The 20,862-nt window shown below is 33.6% G+C and overlaps 3 protein-coding genes and 1 non-coding gene across 4 annotated transcripts; 2 read left to right on the top strand and 2 right to left on the bottom strand.

The window, feature by feature from the left end:
- Positions 1-3,784: 3,784 nt before the first annotated feature.
- On the bottom strand, positions 3,785-3,869 carry LOC137816746 (small nucleolar RNA R16). The gene has a single exon (XR_011081861.1). It is a non-coding gene; the product is annotated as a small nucleolar RNA R16 (small nucleolar RNA).
- A 1,656-nt stretch (positions 3,870-5,525) lies between these two features.
- Positions 5,526-8,730, bottom strand: LOC137816429 (uncharacterized). Its single transcript, XM_068619562.2, has 3 exons — positions 8,375-8,730; positions 7,194-7,532; positions 5,526-6,142 (listed from the first exon to the last, which is right to left on the bottom strand). Exons 1-3 carry the CDS (start codon positions 8,699-8,701, stop codon positions 5,663-5,665), a joined length of 1,146 nt encoding a protein of 381 aa, XP_068475663.1. The 5' UTR covers positions 8,702-8,730; the 3' UTR covers positions 5,526-5,662.
- A 947-nt stretch (positions 8,731-9,677) lies between these two features.
- LOC137816428 (outer envelope pore protein 24, chloroplastic) lies at positions 9,678-12,073 on the top strand. Its single transcript, XM_068619561.1, has 3 exons — positions 9,678-9,993; positions 10,062-10,421; positions 11,716-12,073. The coding sequence occupies exons 1-3, from the start codon at positions 9,793-9,795 to the stop codon at positions 11,794-11,796; spliced, it is 642 nt and encodes a 213-aa protein (XP_068475662.1). The 5' UTR covers positions 9,678-9,792; the 3' UTR covers positions 11,797-12,073.
- A 1,985-nt stretch (positions 12,074-14,058) lies between these two features.
- Positions 14,059-16,448, top strand: LOC137816427 (putative membrane protein At1g75140). Its single transcript, XM_068619560.2, has one exon. The coding sequence runs from the start codon at positions 14,328-14,330 to the stop codon at positions 16,281-16,283; it is 1,956 nt and encodes a 651-aa protein (XP_068475661.2). The 5' UTR covers positions 14,059-14,327; the 3' UTR covers positions 16,284-16,448.
- The last annotated feature ends 4,414 nt before the right edge of the window (positions 16,449-20,862 follow it).

The following is a 20,862-nucleotide window of genomic DNA, read 5'->3' on the forward strand; positions in this document are numbered from 1 at the left end:
CCGGGGCTCAAATCTCAGCCAAAACTCAACAAACACAGTGACGAAAGTCTGGTGAAAATTTTAGACCAAAATACCCAACAAGTAAGGCGTGGTAAGTCCCAGACCGGGAGTGAACAAAACTGATTTTCCAAAAACAAAACGTCCTGGCTTTCCTTCCCCATATCTTCTTTTTGTGATTTGTTTGTGGACGTGCCTCCTTAACTGGGTGCAAACAACACATAAAAGTACTTGTGTGAATTTTTTCAGCGCAATACGGACCCAGAATAAAATTGCAGAAAGTATGGCGAAATTTCACGAGTTTTGGTAGAGGATATCCTTGGTTTGCACAAAATTTCTTAAAAATTCTCCCGAAATATTTTTTTTTTCAAAATCCACCTAAGAATCTCCATTGAATTTGGGACAAAATACGACAAATTTCAGGTCAAACGGACGAGTATTCCCCAACGAAAAAAATCAAACAGTTTCGCACACAAACAAATCTTCCTTTCAACTCTGGCAGTGATGAATAAAAACTTTATTGCCAATCCTGTGAGACGAATCTGAGGTTCAAATCTTAGCCAAAACTCAACAGACACAGTGACGAACATCTGGTAAAAATTTCATACCAAAATACCCAAGGAGTAAGGCGTGGTAAGTCCCAGACCGGGAGTAAACAAAACTGGTTTTACGAAAATAAAACGTCATGACCTTCCTTCCCCGTATCTTCTTTTTGTGATTTTTTTGTGGACGTGCCTCCTTACTTGGGTGCAAACAACATATGAAAGTAATTGTGTGAATTTTTTCAGCACAATACGGACCCAGAATAAAATTGCAGAAAGTAGGGCGAAATTTCACAAATTTTGGTAGGATAGCCTTGGTTTGCACAAAATTTCTGAAAAATTCTCCCGAAATAGTTTTTTCCTGAAAATCCACCTAAGAATCTCCACTGAATTTGGGACAAAACGCGACAAATTTCAGGTCAAACGGACGAGTATTCACCCACGAAAAAAAACAAACAGTTTCGCACACAAACGAACCTTCCTTTCAGCCCTGACAGTGATGAATAAAAAATTTATTGCCAATCCTCTGGGACGAATCCGGGGCTCAAATCTCATCCAAAACTCAATAGACATAGTGACGAACGTCTTGTAAAATTTTTATACCAAAATACCTAAGGAGTAAGGCGTGGTAAGTCCCAGACCAGGAGTGAAGTTTTTCGAAAACAAAACGTCATGACCTTCCTTCTCCGTATCTTCTTTTTGTGATTTGTTTGTGGACATGCCTACTTACCTGGGTGCAAACAACATATGAAAGTACTTGTGTGAATTTTTTCAGCGCAATACGGACCCAGAATAAAATATCAGAAAGTAGGGCAAAATTTCACAAGTTTTGGTAGAGGATAGCTTTGGTTTGCACAAAATTTCTGAAAAATTCTCCCAAAATAGTTTTTTCCTGAAATTCCATGCAAGAATCTCCACTGAATTTGGAACAAAACGCGACATGTGTAAATTTGGAACTATGAAAGTACTTGTGTGAATTTTTTCAGCGCAATACAAACTCAAAATAAAATTGCAGAAAGTATGGCGAAATTTCACTAGTTTACCCAAGTAAATAACTTATTTCGTTTTATACATCCAAAACTATTTAAACACTATAACATCCTCTCCTTCACAAGCCTCCTTTAAACAGATTTAACATATAAGATAACGTGTTCCATCCTTCCAAACCCCAATTAAGTTTGGTTTGATTATTATTCCTCAAATACATAAAATAATTGTCTTATTTTATAGTGCTTATGTTTTCCAAAACTAACTAACAAACCTCCATTATTTGACTACATGAAATAAATAATTATCAGATTAGAATCACATTTGTAATTCCAGATTTTCTAAAAAGATTTAGGGATATTAGAAACAATATATATTTATTTAGAAAATAGTTTTTTAAAAAAAATCATTTATTCATTTATATATAAAGATTTATAGTTAATAAGAATTATTATTTTTACAAATGTGAAAATTAAAATTAGCTCATTTTATGAAAATTAAATTAGTATTCAAGTCTCTATTTTTTTATTAAAAAGGATTTGATATTCATTAAATTAAAATTGAAAGTGAACGATTAATTGTCAATGGTAATCCGAATTGAAAAATCCGCTTTCATATTCAATAAGTTAAAATTTAAAAAGAAAAACCTATTGTAAAAATATAAACTAAACAATTTATTTATAATTTATAATATATTAAATTTCAAAATTCTTGCATTATATTTTGTTTGATCAAATTTGATTAAATCTAACATTATTCTGAATAAAATAAGTTATTTTTTTAACTAAACTTATGAAATGTTTATATTTTGTTTTTGTAGACAATGTTATTTTGTCTATCCATCAATTAGTAAGAAACAATCAAAATCAAATATCTTTTAAAAAGTGTGTTAAACATGAAAATCCCTTCTAAAAAGACTTGGAATAAATCATTCGTTGTCTACGATCTTAAACTTAACATAAAACTATATAAAATTTAGTTTATAAAGTCCTAAAAATGGTTTACAACTGATTAAAGACATCTTGAAATGAAATCGCTTGAAACAATTTTTTATTCTATCTTGCAATCTTTTTGATAAAACACTTCAAATGTTCTTTAACAATCTTTAAGGATGTAAACAAACCCTTTAATTATTTAAACAAACCCTTTAATTAACATTCCATTGATCTTTTCATCATTTATTTTAATAATGTCTTATCCAAAATGATCATTTGTCAAAATAAACAAAGTGATACCTTTAAAAGACTTTTGTTGTAGGATTTTGATTAATGAAATTTAATCGAATGGATTAAGAACTGCATAATTCAACTTTATCTTATCTAGTAAATAACTTATTTTCACATGTTCATGTATTAGTTAATTAGATTATGATAATCGTACATGTTAATTTGTTTTAAAAACAATATTTTAGTTTTGACGCTATATATTAAAATAAAGAAATTATATATCACAAACAAAAGTTGATAGAAGTTTTACATCCAAAGAAAAAGCCGAAAAAAATAAAAAATCTCTACAGTTTTATTAATATGTACAAACATTATTTTCTTATTTATTTCTTCTTTGTTCTTCCTCGCACATTCATTCTTTTTCCAGCCCCTTATTCTCAACATTGTTCATGCTCATTGCATCACCACCAGCCATTCTTATGGCATTTGCCTTGCAATATAGCCACTGGTTCAAGGAATAGTTGTTTAAAACATAAAGAATGAAATATATCAGTAAAAAATTTCCACTTATGACCTGGTTTTCTCCTTCTTAACAATGTGTGCAAACAAAAATCATCCATCAATAGTCTTCAGTTGTAACAAAAAAAGAACTGATCAATAGATGAGTTTTAAAAGCAAATACTTCACATAAAACCCTAAACAAAAGACAAAAACAATGGATTAATAACTCTGCTCAGAAGAAATGCAACTGTTATATCACAAACAAATTTCATATGTCCAGACATATTGGTGCAACCTCATCATAGCAGAAAGATTACTTCTCAACAAACACTTTCAAGAAAAAAAAAAAAAACTTATACAACAATCAAGCACATAATCAAATTGTGAATGAAACATGATTCAATTTAATCTCAGAGTAATTCCAAATATGGAAGTGGCAGACAATCAACATGGCATCAGTTCAGTCCGCCCGTCTGCATTTGTTCATCATTGATGATTTGAATAAAACTTTCAACAAATCAAATTCAGTTTTTCAAACCATAAAACAGAGACAATAAAAATTAACATCAAACTATAGAAATTTATGACAGGGAAGGCATCAGATAATAAGCGGAGTTTTAATCTTCACTTGATATATCAGTGTGTAGGATAAGAAATTTCATCATCCCTTGCCAACCCTTTCATTTTGGATTCACTGAAAAACCAGAGAAAGAGAACAAACAAAAACAGAACAAAAATACAAAATACAAGTTAAATGGCTTCAGATAAATGCAAAGTGGTCATCACAGCTTATCAGTATATCAATAAGCGGTTAAAAATTTGAATCATCACTGCCAAAATCTCTCTTTGCAGGTACAAATAAATGCATAAAAATTAATTTTTTCTGTTAGGGTATTTCAGTAGGTCCATTTGACCCATGGCAATTTGAAAATCTGTGCAATGGGCTGGTAAGCCAACTTTTGAAATCTGTGCATCAGTTATATCTCCAACACCATTGAAATTGGACACAAAAAGGAGAGGGTAAAACAAATGCAGTGGACCGACCACGGAGAAAGCAAATCAAAATCAAAATAATACACAAAACCAATTGAATTCCCACAAAAAATCAAACAATGCGAAATAGGTATTCAACGCAAAACCTAATGGCATAGTGGAATCATAAACGTAGATTACGAAAACGGAATCGAAAAGAGAGTGAAAAGGAATACAAATTCGGAATCAGAGAAATGCAACGCTGTTGCTGTGAGAGACGGCAAAGAGAAGAAGAACTCAGAGACTTTAAATAGGGGTTGTGTGAAGATTAGGGTTTGCGCTTCTATAGCCATTCAGCTATACGGTGTCGTATTCTTATTCTTTTTGACACGAATATTTTCTTTAAATTAACAAAATGTAAACCAATCTTATTCTTTTTATAATTAAACAAAAATAAAATGTATTATACAAGAAGATGTCTACGCTCTGATTTATTTGACAAGTAACATTTTTAAGAATTTTTCTAACATTTCATTTTATATGTTAAGAAAATTATTTATTATTAAATTTAGTTGTAATATAATTTTTATTTATTATACTTTTAAAATATATATATATATATATATATTTATTTATCATATAATGTACAAATTAAAAAAATTGCAACTAGAGATAGTAATATAATTTAACATGTCACAAAAACAAACAGAACCTATATGTGTAAAGAAAATTGAATAAAGATTATTTCATTCCATTAACTAAATGTATAACATAAAGATAGATTAATATTTATATAGAATGTCATGATACGAGTTTAATTCTCTCTTTATAATGAGAAATGTGGGGTTTAATACACACTTCCTTTGTGCTAGAATTTATATTATCCTAAAAGTTTTATCCCCATTCAACATTTGGGAGAAATCCTTGAAATGAATTTTTATCATATTTTGTAACTTCCTAATCAAACATTTGACACACCTTTCACAATATTGTGTCCATGTCGGATATAACAAACACATGTGTCGAACACCGATATTTATACGACACTTGCAGGATATATATTGGTAAAGTATCAAATTCAAAAAATATTTGTTGGATTTCTGACCATTCTAACAATTTTAACACAATTTTAAAAAAGAAAAATACATTAATTTTTTAAAAACTTATTATTGTATAAATTTTTATTATAATTATAAAAATAAAAAACAAATCTTTTAAAACCAGTAATGAGAAACATCTTTCCGTTACAAAAAAAATATTGAAACATTTTTGTACACATAAATCTTTATTGTCAATTTATATTTTATAATTATATAATATATAGATCCTTATCCTCGTATCATATATTTTAGATACCATGTGTATTTTCATGTTCGTATCGTGTCAATATTCATGTCAGTGTCTATGCTACATAGATTTTTTACACTGAGGTGTATGTACAACTAAGTTTTCTTGCCGATGACAAGTTTAAAGAGAAAGGAAAACCTTAACTAATTCCTAGTGCACTACTTGATCAGAGGGAGGCAAAAAGCAATCCATGGACAACCCACAAATGTTGAAATCAACCTCTTCAATCCTCCATGTCTCCTCAGTCTTCCAATGTTTATTATGTGCCATACCATACCTATACAATATTGTCACTGTCTTCCCACAATGAGCTATTTTAATGCCATCTACACACCTATAGTCCTCAATCACAGACTCCATGGTTGTTTCCCAGAAAATTGAGTCTTTTTCCTTGGAAGGTTGCAGTCTTACCAACTTGGTGTCCTCAAATTTTACAAGTAGCCCTGTTCGTTGGCTAAAGTAACCCCACATTGTGTGTCTTAGAGTTTCTGAATTGGAAGTGTTTTGTGCTTGAAGAATGTAATGTGCTGTTTCAACTTTCAGCAAGAAACAATCTTCTTTGTTAACGGTTTCCTCTCCTACACATACAGCATCTATGAACAAGTTAGCCGTACACCTTGGATGTAGCCCCTGATAATAACAAACAACCACAAAATGAACAACTAAACAGAGTCAAAACACAATAATTGAACAAAACCCTTTTGAGCAATGATATATTGACACCCTGCTCCATTATATAACCTCTAATTGATGATATAAAAAAAGATATTTTTGTCATTTCATACAAATTGAAATTTTAGGTAAAGAAGAAATTTTCAAACCCTTTACTCCTTTAACCACAATTAGTGGATTTGAGATGTAATCTATATGGTCAAGCAAATTGTTAACTTGTTAAGCTACCAATATCGTGAAGGAAAAATGATGTTTTGACAATCCTTAAAATTGTACACAATTCTTGTTGTGATGGATTTAGATGTAAATATATATATATAATAAAAGGTAAATTTTTAATTAAATGATATGAAAAAATATTTAAATAATAGTATTGAAAGTTGTAACGTGGTTGTATAAAAAATGTGGGTTGTCAATGTATCATTATCCTATAGTGAATGATAGTATAAAGGGTGATGATACATTGACAAATCACAACTTTTATACAACCAAATTACAACTTCTAATACTATTGTTTTAATATTTTTTTCATATCATTTAACTACAAATTTACTCTTTACTATATATATATATATATATATATATATATATATATTAGACACTTATACGATACAGATAGAGACACAAAAATACATATAATCTTTAAAATATAGGACACGGGGACACAAATTTATATATTATATAATTATGAATTTAAGCTGAAAGATGTTTCTCATAACTGATTTGTTCCTTAATTTTATAATCATAATAAAAATTTATACAACAAGTTTGAGTTTTTAAAAAATTAATGTATTTCTCCTTTCTAAAATTGTTAAAAATCTAACAAATATTTTGTCTAAATTGAACACTTCACTAATACGTGTCCTACGAGCGTCGATGTTCGATACATGCATCCGACACGAACACATTTAAGAGGCGTGTCCGAACCTCATATTATATATATTTATTTCAAAACTCATCATCAAGAGTTAGTATACAATTCTTAGAGTTGTCAAACCATGGTTTTCACCTGAAAGAAGCGACGAAGGGGTCTGGGAGGGCCTCTGTGGGCACGAGAAGGTTGAGAAGAAGATTGGTTCCAAGCCACCTTGCCATCACTCCCTGAACTAACCTTGAGACCAGAAACAACCAATTCAAAGTGCCACAAATCAGGGTTCTTTTGCCACAACAAAAAACCTCCTACCTCTGTTCCACCTACTTGCTTAATGCTTTCACCACTTTGTCGCATCTCCGACCCAGAAATTCTCACTTGCCCTACTGCACACATGCTCTTCAATGAATCCATTGCACCCACTCCTCCAATGGAAGCTATGTACTGTTGCACTATATATTTCGCACTCGAAGCTTTCTGTATATCCAAGAACAAAGCAATGTTTATTATTGTGTATGCTGTCAACATTAAAAGTTGTAATGTAATTGTTTGTTGAAAAATATCTTACAACATTCTACACTCATGTAGTTCTTATAACATTGGCATTACACTCCCATAAAAACTAAAGTTTTTCACTGATTAATTGTTTGAAAAAATAAAGTTTGTATAGATTATCATAGGCACTACACCAATGCTAAGTTTCAAATTCTATTAAAGCTTCTTTTTTTCATAATTTGCATGATAAAGTGTACATAATCTTAGATTAACTTTATCAAATTAGAGTGTTCCCTAATATATATATATATATATATATATATGTATAAATTACCATAGATCATAACAGGTCACAACAATGACAACAAAAACCTTACCCTACAGGATGAAATCAACTATAAATATTTAGCTAACTTAATTTACATAAATTATCATCAAGAGGTCCATTCTCATTTACATCACCAAACACAAGATAGAATCTGAATGTGGATTGTGTAAAATATACCAAAACAATAAAGACATTTTATTTTTTTATTGAAAATATAAAAATTAACATTTTATTTGATTGTTGCTAGAGATATAAAAATGGATATGTATGTTCTATACAATAAATAATCAGTTATTTAGCCTCTGCACGTTGCTAGTTATATAAAACTAATCTAATTGGAGTAGCAAGGTAAAAACAGATTAATTTTGAAGAAAAAAACACACAGGAATAGTTAATTGACATAGAAATTGAAATGTAGAAGATGCAAAAGTGCATGAAGATGATGAATGTGAGAGTGAATTGCATATAACATTGAGGTGAGAGAATGGAAACTTACAATGGAAGAATCTTTGAGGGGGCGAGTTAAGGTGCGATCGGATTGAACCTGAAGAGGGATGAGGGGAGAACCGACGAGCTTAAGCAATGCGATGAATTCATGGTTGGAAGAAGCAGAGACACGCGTGGGATTTGAAGACGATGAAGAAGGTGAAGGTGAAGGTGACGACGTTTGAGCTCTCATGAGAGAACGAAGGTTTTGCCAACGGTTGGAGCCGGAGTTGCCGATGTTGGTCCACATCGCCTCCGGAATGGGGACATCCAGCACCGTCTCCAACCCATCAACGTTATCGAAATTCGGACACAGTTTCCTCATCAATGCACTCATTCGATAACGTCTCTGTTATGACAAACCACGTTGATGATGATGAAGAAGAAGGAGAATAAGAGGAAGAAGAAGAAGAAGAAAGAAAAGAAGCGTGATATTGCTAACTGTTTTTGGCCTCGCGCTCTTCCATTTTTCTCGTGCTAAATAACTCAATTTCAGTTATATTTCAACCTTGAATAATTAAAGAGTTTAAGAAAAATGTTAAAGATAACATGTGGATTATAAATTAAGATATTTATATTTTATTCTTTATAAATTAACCTATACTTCTACGCATAACTTGGTAGGTAAGGAGCTATGAAGTTCGGATACTCCTCTTAAATGACGTGTCGGTGTCAGATACACTCGTATGACACTTGTAGGACACGTATCCGTGAAGTGTTCAATTTAAAAAGTATTTGTTGGATTTTTGAAATTTTATTATGATTCTAACACAATTTTTTTTAAAAAAAACTCATTAATTTTCTTAAAATTCAAACTTATTGCATAAATTTTTATTATGATTATAAAAATAAGAAACAATTTTTTTTGAACCAGTCATGAAAAATATCTTTTTACTCCAAAAAAATAATATGAAACATACTTGTGTACATAAATCTTTATTATTAATTTATATAATTTATAATTATATAATATATAGATCCATATTCCCGTGTCCTACATTTTAGAAATTATACGTATTTTTGTGTCCGTATTATGATTTGTGATACATAGAGCACTATTGGACCATTTATAACATATATTTTTACGTACAAGTTGATAATATTAAGGTGAAGTGAAGAGAGAGTATGTCAAAAATCTATTTCTTAACAGAATGTAATATAATTAAAAAGCTTAATCTATATTTAGGAAGTGAAGAGTTTATTTAAGAAAGAGAAGGTAGAAAACCCAGTTTGACTTTGAATGGGCCGAACGTTGGTGAGGCCCGAGGCCCAGATGGAAGGAAGTAAAAGAAAGTGGGCGCTGTCGAAGAGCGTGAGGAATTTAAGGATTATTTATTCCGCGTTTGGAGACATTCGGCGGTGTTTGGCACAACCATTCTTCTCGTGTCTCTTCCTTCGCACTGTCCCTTAACCCTTCCGTTGTTTACAATGAAGGCCACGCTCAAAGGCAAGTACGACGTCGACAAAAACGGCGCCGTTTTCGCAACCGTCGCCGTCAACGCCGCCGACGTCAAGTTACGCGCCTCTGTTACCGAAGCCACCTTCATCAACGGCCCCAGCCTCACCGGCTTGGCTCTCGCCGTCGAGAAGCCCGGCGTCTTCATCGTCGACTACAACGTTCCCAAAAAGGTTCAATTCCAAATTCTAGCTACTTATACTACTTCAATAATAGCCGTTTCTGACACCGTTTCGTGCAGGACTTTCGGTTCCAGTTCATGAACACGGTTAGGGTTGGGGAGAGGCCGTTGAATTTGACCTACGCGCACAGCAGGCAGGATAACCGGATCGTACTGGACGGTAGCTTTGTGTTGGATCCCGCGAACAAGGTTTCGGCGAATTACGCGCTGGACTCGGGGAACTGCAAGTTGAAGTACAGTTATGTTCACAAGGGGTTGACCACGATTGAACCCGCCTATGATGTGGCGAAGAACACGTGGGATTTCGCCGTTTCGAGGAGGGTTTACGGTGATGACACGTTGAAGGCTTCATACCAGACATCCAGCAAGGTTTTGGGAGTTGAGTGGGCGCGGAATCCCAAACACAATGCTGGATTCAAGGTGAGGCAATTCGCAAATGAATATCAATATTTGGATGGTAGTTGTGGTTTGTTTTTTGCTATTTTTTTGAAAATTTTTATACATTTGTGGAGTGGGTCTCATGTTTGACTAGGGATATTCTAACAAATTCAAACTAGTCACCCCGTGTGGTTTAAAGTAAAACCCAAATTCTAATATGGTCTTAGAATCTTGTTGTTCGGTCAATGAGGCTGCTCCGTTTGAATCGTCTGCAGATGGTTAGTTATGATAATTTCCCGTTTGATATATTTAGTCTTTGGGATGAGGTATTAGTGATCTTAGATTGAATAATGACATGACTAAAATTACTGGATATATGTGAAAGATGACTCACTCTTTGTATGAGCTAGTTTTTAAGCATGCTTGTAATGTTTAGTCTTCGGCGAGAGGGAAGTGTAACGGTGATCCCATATTTGAGATTGAGTTTTTTTTTTTTCATGTGTTTGTGTTTTGCTTGAGTTGATTTTCGATGATGATCGTCGCGTGTTAGTGTGTTGTGTAAGTTTAATCTCTTTCTGCAAGTGCTTACAAATTTTGGTCATTGGTTGAACGAGTCTTGTTATATGTTTTTCTATTGAATATTGCTAGAGGATTCGTCCATGGTTGATTTTTATAGTAGAAACCTCAAGGGTTCATTTACGAAGGGAAGGGTTCTTTGTTGACTGGTGATTAGGCTTATGAATGAAGACTGTTATAGTGAGAATGTGGTAATTCATCTTGGGAATGGAGTTCTGTTTCAATATGATGAAGCCAGTAGCTTATTGTGAAGTTGGTTGTTTGAGAAGGAGGCACAGTTTGCTGCCTGGAAATGATTTTACCTTTCTTGAGTGCTAAAATCAGTATAAAGGCTGTATTGGATTATTTATGGCTCACAACACACACATACATACTTTAGAGTTGTCAATGCTTCATTGTAGTCTTGATTTTTCCCTTAAGTTTGTTAGTCTTAATTACTTACTTACATGTGTGGTGGCATGCATACAACAAGATACCGGTCAGTGCTGTGATCTTTCATCCGTTTCTTTAAAAAATATTTTAGTCTTGGAAATGTTGGGTTAGAACGTTCATAGACGACTTATAGATGCCTTGTGTGTTTTTCTATTAATAAATTAATCAATTTTGGTTTGACTCTTTTAGGATTCTGCTATAATCTATTTTCTGAATTAAATTTGGTCAAATGGGTTGATTGATTCTTCCTCCCCAATATAATTAATTAGTTCCTGGTATCATCTATTTGTTTCTCACATATTTTCTAACTTTAAGCTTTGCCTTCCAGATTCTTGCATCAGTTAACTTGGCCGAGGAGTTGAAAGCTCCCAAACTTATTGCAGAGACCACATGGAATTTTGAGATGTAGCTTGATTCCAATATATTGTTTCAATTACTTGATAGGTTTACTGTCAAGTCTTGAAGGCTTTTTCGGTTACCATTGGGCATATTTTGCCTCTGAACATCATATTATATACTTGAAAGTATTTTGATCATGTTATGAGCAATCTGGCATTACTTGTCCTCCAGCAATTTCTCCTTTGATTTTTAAACTATTCCAGAATGTTCCCCACATTACAACATCCTGTAATTGCTTGCCTGTAAAATATGGGCACTTTTATTTTCATTAAAGTTATTTTATATAACTTTTCTGTTTGATCTATCCTTTTTCCATTCTGCTTGATCATGTTTGAAGGATATCTTGTTCTATCAAGACAGACTTCTGGAGCTGGTATTGTTTCAATGTAAGTTTGAAGTTTGCAACATATTTGGATCACTTTATTTTGCATATCCAAACATCTAAACTATCTCGGCATTTGAAAAACACTTTTCTTGGGACAATATAAATAAATTTAATAGCTATTTGAATTATAGTTTGTGTACAGCAAACTGCTGAGGGGTTTGTTTCACTCACTGATACAGAACTAGTCTCAGGTGAACTTTCGTTGTAATGTCTAAAAACAAAGGACAATTTGTATTTTGAAGGATCTAATAATATATTTTATAGTTGAAGTTTAGGGTTTGATTCAAATTTTTTATTTATTTTTATATTCATGTAATTTTTTAAAATTATTTAATGTTTCACTACTTATATGTTTTTGTAATCATTCATTTCTATGTAATCAATTCCATAGACAAAGTCACTTATCTTCTGAAAAAGAAATTTGGAATGTCATTGTCACTATAGATGCACTTCAGTATGAAAAGGTGAAGATTATGAAGATATTCCATCCTAAAGATGTTTACTAAATTTTTATATTTTATCAATATTTAAGTTTAAACATTATTTAGATTTGATTTTTTTTTTTCATTTGATAAGGAAGAATAATAGTGATGGTGAATATTCTTTTTTAGATTTTGGATCAAAATGAAGAATTATAAAGATAACTTCAAATCTTACCATTTATAGAGTAGATTACATGATCCTCTATTGTTTGATTTATTGAAGAAATTATGTATAGTAATGTAATCCATAAACAGCATGTAGTATTTTATTATTATTTTACTACACTAGGGAGATTTATATATAAAATCATGTGAAATATATTTTAATAATACGTTTATAAACTTTTTTTTTTCTATTTTAATATAATAATATTTTTCATCTTTTTTACTTTTTGTGTTATTAGAAATCCAATCAAGATATTGTTTTCTTCTCCTTTAAATTATGGACCGAGTAAGGTTTTATCTTTTAATTAATGCTTATATGAAAACAATAACATAAGTTTTGTATCTCATATCATTAAAAATTGTTTATTATCATTATTATTGTTATTATTATTTTAAATATTTTTATTATATAAATGTCTAAAAGTTAATTGGCTAAATTGGATGAAATTTAGCTTAATGAATATTTGAACGACGTGATAAAGTGAACCTAAATCATATAAAATGACTTTTTACAATAACACTTCTGTAATGGCTTTTTATTTTTATGAACTTTTTTTTTGGAAATTCTAACTGTTGCTTTATTTTTACCTTCATGATCGATAATTGAAAAATAAGTCATTAGAGATCTAGTAACAATATAAAATGATCCACCAATACTTCTATCACCTAAAATAAACCAACAAAAAAGTCACAGAAAGTACAATTTATTTCTATAGTATTTATTTGATAATTTTGTGCAGTGTAGTATTTTAATTAAGTGACCTTAACATGATTATTTATTAGATAATTATTTTTTAATCCGACCATCAATAAGATATTATAATAAATATAATTATTAATTAGTTTAATAAAAATTATTAAGTTTACTATACGTAACTTCTCAATATAAAAAATTATCGTTGAGATAATTTGTTAGTATCAAGGCATTTAATATATTGTCCACTTTAAAAAATTATAGTTTCGTTACGATTTTATCCTTAAGTCTTTTAGACTGATTGAAAAATATATTTAAACTGTTATTACTTGACTTTTAAATGACTATATTATTATACCGAAACAAATATTCATCTATTAATCTGATTTAAAAAAATTTAAAAAGTAAGATCATCATGTAGGAGGGAATAGGGCATATCTATAATATTTATTTTAAAATGTACAAATCATGAAGATATTTATATAATTTAAAATATTGTGTTTTTTTTCATCTTAAGAAAAATGTGGTATTATAAATTTTTGTTGGAACATGAATGTAAGACCTGAATTAGTCAAAATCTAAGGATTATCTGATGTAGATATAGTCCAAAGAAAGGTAACCTCAGTTACAGAACAGTTGAACTGATCTGAATTTGGTTTTGTGTCTTTTTTTTTTCTGTTACTTAATTCACATGGTAGCCCTAATTCAACACGAGTCAATTTAGTGTCCTATATCTTACATGGATATCTGCTAAATTTCCTAATCCCAGATCCATCAACTTCCGACACACCCTCCAATTTTCTACTTCAAATTCAATGGCGTCGTTGGAAAAAGGCAAGTTTTTTATCTTCCTTTTGCTCTGCTTTTTCTCTTCTCTTCATGTTTCTAGCACCCCTTTAGACCACAAATCATGTTCAGTGGAATCGAAGCTGGACCCCGATTCATGTCAGGAACCTGTTCCTGAACCGCCCCAAACAGCTAATCATTTGAATCAGCAAGTTTTGTTGGATAAACTTGAGGAATTAGTGAGAAATCTCAGTGATTTGGTTGCAAGATTAGAATCAAAGCTACCCGACCCTCCTAAAGAAAAGGGCAGGTTTACTCAAAGAAAGGGTGGTGATGATGGTGATGGTGGCACAATATCAAGTAGTAAACGAGTTGAAGATGAGGAATTTGAGGGAAAATTCCGAGATGGGGAGAGAGCTAAGGGAATGTCTGTGACAAAGTACACACCTTTTTGGTCTGAGAGGTTCCAATTTGCATCTGCTGTGAAGTTGGATTCTGAGGTCACTTGTATAATTGTTTTGCCTTCTAGGGATCACGAGGGGCTGAGTAAGTATGTAGCAGTTAGTGATGAGAAAGGGAGAGTGTATGTGTTCATGAGGAATGGAGATGTGTTGGTTGAGTTTGACACCTTGGTTGAGTCCTCTATTACTGCAATGGTTTCGTATACTTCGGTTTATAAGAATGAGAGTTTTGTAGTTACTGGTCATCAAAATGGGGAAATTTTGCTGCACAGAGTTTGGGAGGGAGGGTCTAGTGGAGAGGATTATAGTTCTCTTTTCATGGAGAATGTTGGCAAGTTTGTGTCACCTGAGACCCCTGAAAATGGAAGGCCTGTCACCCTTTTGGAAGTTCATTATGTAGGGAGGATGAAGTACATTATCTCAGCTGATGCAAGTGGGAAGATCAAGGTTTTCAAGGAAAACGGTTCCTTGTATGGTTCTGTCATGGCTTCTAGCAGGCCACTGGCTTTCTTAAAGCAAAGGCTTATGTTCTTGACAGAAACTGGAGCCGGTTCATTGGATCTAAGGGGTATGAAAATCAGGGAATCTGAGTGTGAAGGGTTGAACCATTCTGTTGCTAGAACATATGTTTTTGATGCCATGGAGCGTTCCAAAGCTTATGGCTTTACCTCAGATGGGGAAATGATCTATGTCTTGTTGCTTGGAGATGTGATGAACTTCAAATGCAGGGTCAGATACAAGAAAAGGTTTGACATGGATGAACCTCTTGCTCTGCAGGCAATCAAAGGGTATTTGCTGATTGTTAACCCGGAGAAGGTTTTTGTGTACAATGTTTCATCTCCACATTATGTGAGAGTGGGTGTGCCTAGGCTTGTTTTCTCCCCAAGTCTTGATGAGCTCAGATCATCATTCTTGAACAATCCAATTCCGGGTTTGGATGCCGAAACAAGAGTGATACCTTTGATAGGCACTGACCGTGAAAAGCTTGTTGTTGTTGGGCTTGGAGGAGGGTATGTTGGAATGTACCATTCCAATCTACCTATCTTCAAAGGGGAATTCAACACCATGCTATGGACTAGTCCTGTGGTGTTCTTTGTGCTTTTCTTGTTTGGGGCTTGGCACTTTTTTGCCAAGAAGAAGGAAGCACTTACATCATGGGGACCAGACGATCCTTTCACTTCCACTTCAGCTACCACCAATGCCCCTTTGGCATCAGCCTCTGCAGAAAGATCTTTTGGAGACTCCAGTTCAAGAAGCACTGAAGTCATGGCTCTTAGAAGTGGAGCTCTCAGAGCTCCTCCTAGACGGTATGGCTCTCCTTCAAGGTATCCTGGTGCAGCTGCTGCAAGTTCCTATAGACTTGGTGCTTCCACAGATCACAATGCAAGGCCTGCATCAGTTGATCCAGATTTTCGTGGAGCCTCTGAGCTGAAATATAGGGCCACCACCATGGATCCTCCGGGTTTTCCCAAGAGAAGAGATGGCATGTTTGTAGCAAATCAAGTTGTAAATGATCGCAGTTGAGTGGCATAGTTAATTGCATGAGCTTTTTTCTAACCAGTTTCCACTTTCCTTTCCTTAGCTTTAAATCTTATCAGATCCTTCAGCATCACTTTGCTATTTGGTTTGCTGCCTTTTTAGCTTTCAAGTTGTTGCACAAAAGAGGGAAATAAATTATATATTGAGAAACTTGCAAGTCTTTTTTACTCCCACATATTCTGAGTTATGCTTTTCTTGAAAACTACATGCTATGCTAGGTAGCACATACATAAGGACACTGATACGACACGGATACGGAGATATGTATAATTTTTAAAATATAAGACACGGGGACACAAACTTATATATTATATAAATTAAAAATCAAGATTTATGTGCATAAATATGTTTTTGTTTTTTTTAAGTAGAAAGATGTTTCTCATAGCGGGTTCAAAATGATTGGTGTCTTATTTTTATAATCATAATAAAAAATTATACAATTAGTTTGAGTTTTTAGAAAATTAATATAATTCTTATTTTTAAAATTGTGTTAGAACTGTCTTAGAATTGTCAGAAATTCAATAAATATTTTTTTTAATTGGACACTTCACTGATACGTGTTTTACGAGTGTAGATGTTTGATACGTGTGTCCAACACAAATATATCATTTAAGATACGTATCCGAACCTCATAGACTAAATGCACAAGAAAATACTACTTTAAGATAAGTTGCATAAACATTGGATATCAGAAATTGGCTATCCTCTACGTGTTTTCAGAAATTTTGTGCAAACCAAGGCTATCCTCTACGAAAACTTGTCAAATTTCGCCCTACTTTTGACAATTCTATTTAGGGTCCGTATTTCGCTGAAAAAATTCACACAAGTACTTTCGTACGTTGTTTGCACCCAGGTAAGGAGACACGTCCATAAACAAATCACAAAGAGAAGATACCAGGAAGAAAAGCCAGGACGTCTTGTTTTCGGAAAACCAGTTTTGTTCGCTCTCGGTCTGGGACTTACTACGCCTTAGTCCTTGGGTATTTTGGTCTGAAATATTTACGAGACGTTCGTCACTGTGTCTGTTGTGTTTTGGCTGAGATTTGAGAACCAGATTCGTCCCACAAGATTGGCAATAAATTTTTTATTCATCACTGCCAGGGCTGAAAGGAAGGTTCGTTTATGTGCGAAACTGTTTGATTTTTTTCGTGGGTGAATACTCATCCGTTTGACCTGAAATTTGTCGCGTTTTGTCCCAAATTCAGTGGAGATTCTTACGTGGAATTTCAGGAAAAAACTATTTCAGGAGAATTTTTCAGAAATTTTGTGCAAACCAAGGTTATCCTCTATGAAAACTTTTAAAACTTCACCCTACTTTCTGCAATTTTATTCTGGGTCCGTTTTGCGCTGAAAAATTTCACTCAAGTACTTTCGTACGTTGTTTGCACCCAGGTAAGGAGGCACGTCCATAAAAAAATCACAAAAAGAAGAAACGGGGAAGAAAAGTCAGGACGTCTTGTTTTTGGAAAACCAGTTTTGTTCGCTCTCGGTCTGGGACTTACTACGCCTTACTCCTTGGGTATTTTGGTCTGAATATTTACCAGACGTTCGTCACTGTGTCTGTTGTGTTTTGGCTGAGATTTGAGCCCCAGATTCGTCCCACAAGATTGGCAATAAAATTTTTATTCATCACTGCCAGGGCTAAAAGGAAGGTTCGTTTGTGTGCGAAACTGTTTGATTTTTTTCGTGGTTGAATACTCATCCGTTTGACCTGAAATTTGTCGCGTTTTGTCCCAAATTCAGTGGAGATTCATGCATGGAATTTCAAGAAAAAACTATTTCGGGGGAATTTTTTAGAAATTTTGTGCAAACCAAGGCTATCCTCTACGAAAACTTGTAAAATTTCGCCCTACTTTCTGCAATTTTATTCTGGGTCCGTATTGCCGTGAAAAAATTCACACAAATACTTTCGTACGTTGTTTGCACCCAGGTAAGGAGGCACGTCCATAAACAAATCACAAAGAGAAGATACGGGGAAGAAAAGCCATGACGTCTTGTTTTTAGAAAACCAGTTTTGTTCGCTCTCGGTCTGGGACTTACTACGCCTTACTCCTTGGGTATTTTGGTCTTAAATTTTTACCAGACGTTCTTCACTGTGTCTGTTGTGTTTTGGCTGAGACTTGAGCCCCAGATTCGTCCCACAAGATTGGCAATAAATTTTTTATTCTTCACTGCCAGGTCTGAAAGGAAGGTTCGTTTGTGTGCGAAACTGTTTGATTTTTTTCATGGTTGAATACTCATCCGTTTGACCTGAAATTTGTCGCGTTTTGTCCCAAATTCAGTGGAGATTCATGCATGGAATTTCAAGAAAAAACTATTTCGGGGTAATTTTTTAGAAATTTTGTGCAAACCAAGGCTATCCTCTACGAAAACTTGTAAAATTTCGCCCTACTTTCTGCAATTTTATTCTGGGTCCGTATTGCGCTGAAAAAATTCACACAAATACTTTCGTACGTTGTTTGCACCCAGGTAAGGAGGCACGTTGATGAGCATATATTTATTCACACTCACTAGCCTTATTCATAGATTATTGGACTATAATAATAAATAAATCCATTGTTTTAATTAATATTTTTATAATTGGGTTTATTTGGGCCTTAACTATTATTATTGTTAATTTTGTCTTTTTAGAGTAAATTATCCAGAGGAAGCATCTACCTTTGTGAATGGGCCAAATATGCAAAAGTCCAAGTTGCTTCTTGAACCAAAACAGAAAAAATATTCTGAGGAGAAGAAAGAGAAAATAAAAGCTACAAGATTCCAGAAACAGAATTGGAAGCAAATCTTCTGCAAAATACAAGAATTCTAGAAAGATAGAAACTTGGAAACGGTTAACAAAATATAAACTACAATATTCTCTCAAGATCCTTGGAAAAGCCTATAAAAGGACACAAGCATCAAGGAGAAAAGAGAGAGCTTCATAGGGTTTTCTTAGTTTATTTTCTTCTTAGTGATTCTTTTGTTTTGCCTCCGCATGGAAGGCTAAACCTTTTTGGTTGATTCTTTTGTAATTCCCCATTGAGTTCTGAGGTTTTGTTCCAATAAAAGTTTCGATTTTTAATTCTCTATAGCAGTTGTTTTTATTGTCTAGTCTCCTGGAAAACTGGTTTTTGTGAGAGGTTGTACTTGAACGCATGATTGAGAGTCTTCCTTATCTTAAACTTTGGTTTCTTAGTTAGTTCGCATTGTTCTAATTAATTTCTTGGGCGCATGATTCAAGGGAGAGGAGGTAAGCATTCCCATGGAGTATACGCATGGAACAAAGTGGGTATTGATTAAACCAGTAGACGCATGCTTTACTGGTGAGTTTCAGTTGAATCAGATCGGTGCATGTTCAATCTGGTTTAGCTCTGTTGGAGGATTGAGAAAAGATTAATCTTTAGAGAACCTGTGAAGAATTCAATGGTGGAAGAACTTGGGATCAACCGCTTTTTATTTGTTATTTTAATTTTTTTTATATTTTCTGCACAACTATCTCAAACCCCCCTTTTTATCTTTATTGTTATTGCTAACTTGTATTGTCTGCAGATAGATTTTAAACCCTGATCAACTGATTTTACTATTGGATTCGTTGGGAGACGACTTGGGGACATTTGTCCACAATTATACTATCATCTCTCTAGTGTTAGACAAGTCTACGCTAGAATCATATTAATTTGACAGCAAAACGACAGCTATCACACGTCCATAAACAAATCACAAAGAGAAGATACGGGGAAGAAAAGCCATGACGTCTTGTTTTTAGAAAACCAGTTTTGTTCGCTCTCGGTCTGGGACTTACTACGCCTTACTCCTTGGGTATTTTGGTCTTAAATTTTTACCAGACGTTCTTCACTGTGTCTGTTGTGTTTTGGCTGAGACTTGAGCCCCAGATTCGTCCCACAAGATTGGCAATAAATTTTTTATTCTTCACTGCCAGGTCTGAAAGGAAGGTTCGTTTGTGTGCGAAACTGTTTGATTTTTTTCATGGTTGAATACTCATCCGTTTGACCTGAAATTTGTCGCGTTTTGTCCCAAATTCAGTGGAGATTCATGCATGGAATTTCAAGAAAAAATTATTTCGTGAGAATTTTTCAGAAATTTTGTGCAAACCAAGGCTATCCTCTACGAAAACTTGTGAAATTTCGCCCTACTTTCTGCAATTTTATTCTGGGTTCGTATTGCGCTGAAAAAATTCACAGAAGTACATTCGTACGTTGTTAGCACCCAGGTAAGGAGGCAAGTCCATAAAAAAATCACAAAGAGAAGATACGGGGAAGAAAAGCCAGGACGTCTTGTTTTTGGAAAACCAGTTTTGTTCGCTCTAGGTCTGGGACTTACTACACCTTACTCCTTGGGTATTTTGGTCTTAAATTTTTACCAGACGTTCTTCACTGTGTCTGTTGTGTTTTGGCTGAGACTTGAGCCCCAGATTCGTCCCACAAGATTGGCAATAAATTTTTTATTCTTCACTGCCAGGTCTGAAAGGAAGGTTCGTTTGTGTGCGAAACTGTTTGATTTTTTTCATAGTTGAATACTCATCCGTTTGACATGAAATTTGTTGCGTTTTGCCCCAAATTCAGTG

This window comes from Phaseolus vulgaris, chromosome 1 (assembly GCF_051622355.1).
Source record: "Phaseolus vulgaris cultivar YP4 chromosome 1, ASM5162235v1, whole genome shotgun sequence".
In the NCBI taxonomy this organism is placed as follows: domain Eukaryota; kingdom Viridiplantae; phylum Streptophyta; class Magnoliopsida; order Fabales; family Fabaceae; genus Phaseolus; species Phaseolus vulgaris.